Source organism: Theobroma cacao, chromosome 1 (assembly GCF_000208745.1).
Source record: "Theobroma cacao cultivar B97-61/B2 chromosome 1, Criollo_cocoa_genome_V2, whole genome shotgun sequence".
NCBI lineage: Eukaryota > Viridiplantae > Streptophyta > Magnoliopsida > Malvales > Malvaceae > Theobroma > Theobroma cacao.
Genome location: NC_030850.1, coordinates 10,301,504 through 10,309,219, shown reverse-complemented (window position 1 = coordinate 10,309,219; position 7,716 = coordinate 10,301,504). Strand labels below are relative to the sequence as shown.

Here is a 7,716-nt window from a genome sequence, read left to right as displayed (position 1 = left end):
CAAAACTCAACTCCAACCAAATCAAAAACACGATAAAGCTGAACTAGGAAATAAAAAACAAAAACGCAACAAAGCTTAAGTCTTATAAATAGAGAATGAAGCCAACTACATGGTGCACCATCAAGACTTTAAACTTTTGATATATAATAATCAAGTCAAAATTTTTTTACGTTACCTTAAATCCTAATCTCAAAAAATAAATTTCAAGCAAAAATTTTTCAACAAAATTAATAATCACAAGTAAAAAATTAATCTCTTGATCCAACAACATCAAATTTGAAATATCCATCATTTAATAAAATATTTACTTTAAATATATTCTTTTCAATGAAAAAAAAATTCTCATACTGTTAAAAAAATAAAAAGTTTAATAATAATAAACTTTAACTTAAAAAAGAAACTTATGATTTTCAAACAAATAAAGCTTCAAATTTCTAGACTTTCAAATCAAAACTTTTATAAAAAATTTTTTATTAAAGTTATGCGAGAAAGGTGAATAGATTTTTTTTTAAAGAGAATATGCTTAAATTCAAAAAATAATATAAAAAGTATTTAAGTCTTAAAAAACTTATGTAATATTAAATTTAATTTTTTTAATTATTAACCAACAGTGTTAACACTCAAAGAATCAAACATATTATTTTAAAATAAAAAGGATTAAAGTGTCTTTTTGAAGTGATGTAAGGGAACCTTTTGGGTTTGGCCTCCAATTACCACATCATGAGGATAGTTATTCTATGGGCCTAAGTTCTAGTCCAAGCTGCATAAAACCCAATGCCCATCTGCCACACTTGAACCTAAACTTGATCCGCCCAATTCCTGTAACTAGCAGTAATCCTGTTAAGGATATTGACACTGTGATGCAGCTTACATTGAAAATGGTGTATAACTCACGGTGCCAAGAATAACAAAATGATGTCAAAATCATTTAAGAACCGTTTATCATATGAATCACTGATATACACTTTAACCAGACCCTAAATCCTGCTGACATGACTATTAACACGGCATGATTCCCAAGAAAATCTCTGTTGAAATGGCTTACGACAAACCGGCCATGATATTTAATCACTTTAAAACCCTTGGTTCATGTTTTAAAGGACTCAATTACATCTGAGATGCAATGGAGGAACAATACCACTCTTCGTCAGAATGAAACAACTGATTTGGAATGTGAGGAAGGTCGCAGCTGAGACAGTGCAGTATCGCTTTCATCAGTCTCATCAAAAACCATTGGTGTTTTGTTGACATGCTTACTGTAATTAAAATCAGCAATCAGAATTAGTGTGATATAAAGTTGGAACAATAGGAGTTTAAAACAAATAGCGTTACAAATAAGTAAAATCATTTCCACTCCCATGTGAAGAATGGACCATATTGGAAGCATTAATCAGATTGAAACAATCCTGGCCCATTTGTTTTCACTTCATCTACAATGTTGTTATCCAGCAAAAAGGTCGCCTTCAACAAAATTGTTGAATATGAAGTTATTCCTTCAATTTGTTTACAAGGGCCAACAGAGGGGTCAGAGATGTAGACACCCAACCTAAAGGTATCCCAAAAACAGTTCATATCAAAAGTAGGTAAATGCTTGTGCAACGCATTTTGATTATAGGGGTTATAATCTGTTCTTTATGGAACTAGGTACTAGTGTTTTCTAAGATTTTATAATAAATATGCAGACTGCAAAGTATAATGATGTAGCAAAATTTTCAATGCCACTGTTACAGGTACTTCTCTCACTCCCACTTGCTCTCTGTTTTCAAACAGAGATTATTGCTAGAAACACGAGTTTAACTAAGCAGTTTCCCTAGTCATTTAGGCTGCTATTTGTACACTTTTTTGACAACATACAAGCAATGTATTTTTTTGTTAATGAGTAAAAGGAAAGGATCTTTAGTATTAATGCCAATCAATATGAATCTCCTTTGCATTATGATACTAAATATTAACAAATACTATGAATATGCAAATCAACTCAGCCACAACAAATTTAGGAAAATTAAAAACAATAAAAAGAGAAACAGGAATTGCTGTTTAGTTACAAAAACCATGACTACAACATCTAAAACATGAATTGCTGTTTAGAAAACCGGAAAAAGGAAAGCAGATATTGGTGTTGAGGTACAGACTGAATGACTAGCGAGCTGCCTCCATATTTCAAGTGTATAAAACAATGTGAAACTGTGCTTCTCACAACTACCCAGACCAAGTACTTTGTTAAGAAGAGGTTTTGAGTTTGAGGTAAAATACTTTGAATCTTAACTCCTATCCCCCAAATTGCAACAATATAAAATAGAATCACAGACAAAAAAATTGGCAAAGCAGAAAGGCAAGCATACCTCTGAGAGATGAGACTCTCGTCAGACAGTGCCTTTTCCAGCCTCTCTTCAAATGGGGTTGCATGCCAACTGACCTTCTGATCCTGCAAACAGGACAAGCATTCATCAAGCAGAGCTCGGTACTGCAAGAAGATAATGCCGCCAGCAAAAAGATTTACCTCCTTGTATTTATTAGTTGAATTCGGGATGCCATTCCCATCCCACCACTTGGGCGTTACATGGGAAGACTCTTCCTCATTCCAGTGAGCAGCGACCATACCAATGATGGGCCTGTCCCCAGGGGTTCTACCAAAAGGAGGGAGTTTGCTATAATTAGACTGGATATTTTTATAACGATCATCAATGTTATTCTGTTTTGGCTTCAGCCAAGAAGACAAGCTTCCTTCCACCTCTGACTCTTCTGCCCGAGAAGTTCCTTCTACTCCCATTCCTAGCTTGAGGGCGGCATTTTCTGGTCGCTCAGGAGATTTTTTCGGCTCTCCCAACATCTCTTTGGAGCTAAATGGCTCCTCCTTCATCACATTCAACTGAGAGGCATTCTCAGCTGGATTCAAGACCGAATAAACATATTGAGACCTGATCCGAGTCTTCCCATTTGCCAAGTTTTCTAGGTTTGAAGGAAAAACAGTTCCAGGGGTTTGCATTTCATCAGAAAGCTTTAATGGGGTTGGATTAGGCGAGGGCTTTGATGCACTTTGGTAACCTGGTAATTCAAGTTTCTTTGAATTCTGACCACCGTTTTCAGATTTTGAAGAAGATGCATCAGATTCACATTCAAAGCGTACAGACTTGTTCCTTCCATAAGCTGAAGTCGAAACAATATCAATCTTGACTGTTTTATCGACATTCAGTGCCTCACTACCTTCAGTAGAACCCATAGAGAACCTCCCAGTGTTTGCTGCATTTGATATACTGCGACAAATGAAACGGCACCAGTCAAATGTCAAGCAGCTTTACAATTATGTAAAGATGAAACATGTTTTGATTTGTTGATAAAAATTTAAGGTCAGAAGTTGAAACCTGGTAGGTGTATTTTCCGAAGAATCTGGCCCCCTCTCCAACGCCTCGAAAAGTTTGATGGGCGTAGGGGGCTGATCAGATTGCTTATCCAACTGAAACTTATCGATGGATGTGTTGGGAAGCCATGACTGGAATTTTGAAGGTTCTGAATCCCCACCACAAGGCGGCGACTGCTTAAACCTCCGAGATGCTTTCCGAATTTCAGCCGGAGTCTCTGGTATTGTTCCACAAGCTTTAAGGAATTTCGCCTGCAGGAAGGTAAAAATTTTGAATTCAGATTTGCATTGAACAGGGAAAGCAGCCAATCTAAATAAGAAAGCTCGATGAACAAACCTCATCCTTGAGACCTTTATCAATTTGTGGAGACCCCAAATGATTGGATGGACAATCTCCTTTCTCTTTTAGAATCAAAACAAAAAGAAGGTTCAATTTCAAACATGGGAAAATCTAAGTTTGAGAACCGAAATTTCTATTGAAAAAACAAAATCTTAAAATTAGCTGATTCGAAATTTAGCATTACCTTCATCAAGAAAGAGCGACGATAAACGATTTCGAGAAACTCCACGTTCCTGCTTAAGGATATGGATATAATTAGCCAAACGTAAACAAAAATCTACCTTTTCATTATCCTAAAATTTGTTCTCAGAAAAGAAAACAAGAAAGTGTTTCTTGAACTGGATTTTCTCAGGAACCAAACAGAGGAACGAGATAACTGGAAAAAAAATTGGAAAAAACAAAACAAAGCGCACGGTGGATTTGGAGGAGGAGGAGACGAGGTGAGGGCGGGAGCGATCGTCTCTGACCCGAAAGCATCCAAAGAAACATCCCATGGCTCTGCAAACCGTCTGATCAAGAAATCTCACCACTGATCTCGTGATTATCCCCAACCCTAACTCTCCATTCAGGAAACAGCATACCATTTATCAGAATTTTTTTTGGTTTATGGGCTTTAAGGTTTAATCGGTGATTTAACAGAGAAAAGGAGGAGAGTTGTTGGGTCGTTTTTTGAATTTTGAAATGAAACAAAACGAGGGAAAAGATGATTATGCCTCTAAAATCTTAGAAAATCGCTTTAGCATTTTTCTTCTCGGCCGTCTACAATATATTTGATACTCGCTATATAAGGATGCCACGTGCGCAAATTTGATTGATGATAGTTTGAATTACGAAATTGGCCCTATTCAGCACGCAGAAAGGATGCTAGGGGTAGCGAGTAGCATCTAGGCTGTAAATTTGAACAGGTAGAAGGAATGTCTTTTCATTGCCTTGTGTTTTTTTATTTTTTACTGATTAACGCTTATTAGGCTCATAATTTGTCTTAATTATTTTCCTACGAGATAATCAGTAATTTTTTTTCAGTATTATCTGGAGTACTTCAAAACCTTTTTCTTCTTGTAATAATTATAGTAAAATTCTTTTAAATGAATTCTTATTTTCTTACATTTACCCAAAAATGAACTTTTTTTAGATTTTTTTTAATTATTCTTCGAATAGAAGTCTAAACAAATCAAGTTGACTTGATACAATACTATATAAATTTATTTGATTATTGTTGATTTAAAAAAAGAGAGCTTGAAATTGAAGTAAGCTTGAGTTTTAAAATTAAATAAAATTTATAAATACAATAATAAGTATGATAGTATTTTATTTTCATATTATATATTAAGAAAATTCTAAACTTGAGATTCACGCGTGGTTTATATTATTATTTAAAATACTTACAATTCAATTCAACTCATTATTTAAAGTACCCTGAGTTTGTGCTTGAATTCGAGCTCAATTCAACTATTTTAGGTATACATTAGGGAGCTTTATATAATTCGGTATGTTCTTAGGGCAGTACTGGGCATGCCCTTTTTCGGTCGATAGACTCTATATATAATTACAAAGCCTTATATAATTTGTGACGAATATACCTATAAACACCCGTTAACTTGACTCTTAAAATAATTACAAAGCTTCATGTGTCTATATCTATATACCACCATCTCTCATGTCTTTTCATACATCATATAATTGTCTAAATTCTAAAAAATTGGAAAGATCATAACAAAAGCAAATGGTGGTGCAAAGTTAATCATTAAACTATCTCCTATTAATGTTCCCAAGTATCAATTTTGCAAAATTAAAAGGATTTTGGCAAATAAAATTAATCTGGCTAATATATAGTTAGCATAAAGTTAAAAGTTCACCTCATTTCCATAACTCAATATATAGTTAGCTTGTTTCTTTTTCTTTTGTTTTCTTTTTTTTTTGGGGGGGGGTCCAAATAGAGGAAGACGTAAGTTAGTTGACAAGCAAGAGGCCAATAGAAAGAGAGAAAGCCCAATCTTGTAGTATTTGTTTAGAATGAAGTACAGATATTACCACATTGACGCAAGTGGAAGTGTGATTAGCGACGATGTACCACCACATTCCATATTTGAAAAGACTAATCTCCTTTACTGAGTCCCTAATCTCATCCACAATGTCACCGTTCCAAGCAAATCCCTGTCTCTTAGCCTCGCATGTAATTGGTAGCTCGTCGCTCTCAAACATCACGTCTTCTAACCTTTTTAGGTAATCCCAATATTCTTCCTGATCAAGCTACGACCCACTGAGCCAAGCCACCTCTGCCTCCTAGCTGCTGCTTCATTGGTGGACTAGTATCTGAGTACATATTGAGGATCAATATTGTAACACATGAAATGTATATAGCTAAAATTTATACTAATAAGTATACACCGTCGACATTGTTTGTTTCTCTTTCCTGATCGTCTTTTTTTACATCATTTAGCACAATCCTTAATCTTATTTTATGGAGCAACTTGCATGAAACTAAGCTAAAATATGAGATAATATCAACACCAACATAATTAATTATTCTTATATATATATATAACCTTGAGTTTCTTCTTTTAAAATTATATTTTTTGAGTTGAGAATTGAAAAAAATAGTGAATCATCCATTTCCTTTCATGATCAATCCACTTAAATATCTAGGGTTCTCATGATTGCAATGATGGTTGAGCATATATATAGAGGATAAGATCATACGAGGATATGGAGTCATTGTTTCCATATATAACTCTTTCGGGTTACTCATACTCAATTATATTGCTTACAATAAATAGTTCGGTGGTTATTTATCCAAAAAAAGTAAGACCTGCACAACCTTGCCCTTCATTTTCTGTGAAACAATGAAGTGAAATAATCTAAAGTCCCCACAAGTGAGGTTCTATACAAAAAAAAAAAAAAGGTACAAACTCTTGAACTGCTAGCATAAGTGAAACCATCCGCCTTGTTGGATACTTTTCATAAATTAGTCATAATTTCCAAGTTCTTTTAAGGTACCTCTGACTCTTTCAATTGCTTTCAAGTGTTCAGGACTTGAATTACTTGTATATTATGAAAGTTTACAAACTGTATAGAATATCTCAAGTCTAGTACAATGCATAGGATTCATTAGACTACCAATAACACTAGCATACTCCAATTGAGTTTCCAAAATTTTCCAGCAGCTTCTGCAAAACATCATATGGAGTGCTCACTTTTTTAATTCCCAAGTGTTAATATGCACTTGTTTATGATCTTCTCAATGAGATTGACAGAAAGCATAACTCCATTGAGATTTAAATAATACACGTGGGTTTGGCTTGGGTTGCACCTCAAGATGTTGCTCAACTATTCGTGGTATGGAAAGCTGCTTTGTCGAACAGGGCTGAGGACAAGATATGGCTCATGACATTTTGTTTTACCATTATTTGATTTATTTTGCTTTGCAGAATGACATGGAAAATGTCTAGATATCTTCCAATTGTTTGATGTCATTAAAAGTAAATTGCATGCTGGGTTAAAGTTAAATGACCAAAGGAAAACAAATCCATGACGAACATAATCAGATTTCCAAAAACGGCCATGACCCAAATAATGTGAAAGTGAGGAAAAATGTTGCGGTGGGGCAATGTCCTGTTCCTAGCTCTTCAAAATTCAACGATGATGGAGGGGAAAAGGGTTGTCCTAATATATTTTTTATATATATTAAGAAGAATTGAGAGTAAATTTAATTAATAATATATTTAAAACATATTAAGGTATTATATGTATATATATAAATTATAATCATAATAATTTTTTTTGAAAAGTATAATCATAATAATTTAATATTAGTTATATATATATATATATATATATATATATATTATTTCATAAATGCCATCTATACCCAAAACTCATTCGTCTTGTTTTCATCAAATAACAAATGTAGAACCGACAGATGTTAAGGCTTGGTTGTACACGTCTACCTCGTAAACCTAATGCACTTAATTCATAATAATGTCCAAAGCAATAACATCATGCATGGGTACGTATCAGA

The 7,716-nt window shown here is 34.0% G+C and overlaps 1 protein-coding gene across 2 annotated transcripts; it reads right to left on the bottom strand.

Annotated features, from left to right (window-relative positions):
- LOC18612215 (protein JASON) lies at positions 682–4,390 on the bottom strand. Of its 2 annotated transcripts, none has more exons than XM_007048883.2 (7): positions 4,112–4,385; positions 3,883–3,931; positions 3,696–3,760; positions 3,363–3,610; positions 2,501–3,254; positions 2,343–2,425; positions 682–1,256 (listed from the first exon to the last, which is right to left on the bottom strand). In XM_007048883.2, exons 1-7 carry the CDS (start codon positions 4,280–4,282, stop codon positions 1,148–1,150), a joined length of 1,479 nt encoding a protein of 492 aa, XP_007048945.2. In that variant the 5' UTR covers positions 4,283–4,385; the 3' UTR covers positions 682–1,147. The 2 variants fall into 2 exon arrangements, with proteins under 2 accessions (XP_007048945.2, XP_007048946.2); XM_007048884.2 differs by lacking the exon at positions 682–1,256 and adding an exon at positions 1,272–1,546 and having other exon boundaries at positions 4,112–4,390.

Coding starts and splice junctions, on each gene's coding strand:
- LOC18612215 (XM_007048884.2), bottom strand. CDS start 4,282: ATGGTATGCTGTTTCCTGAATGGAGAGTTAGGGTTGGGGATAATCACG. Junction 3,611..3,695: donor ATAAAGGTCTCAAGGATGAG/GTTTGTTCATCG, acceptor ACCTTCCTGCAG/GCGAAATTCCTTAAAGCTTG. Junction 3,255..3,362: donor TCGGAAAATACACCTACCAG/GTTTCAACTTCT, acceptor CATTTGTCGCAG/TATATCAAATGCAGCAAACA.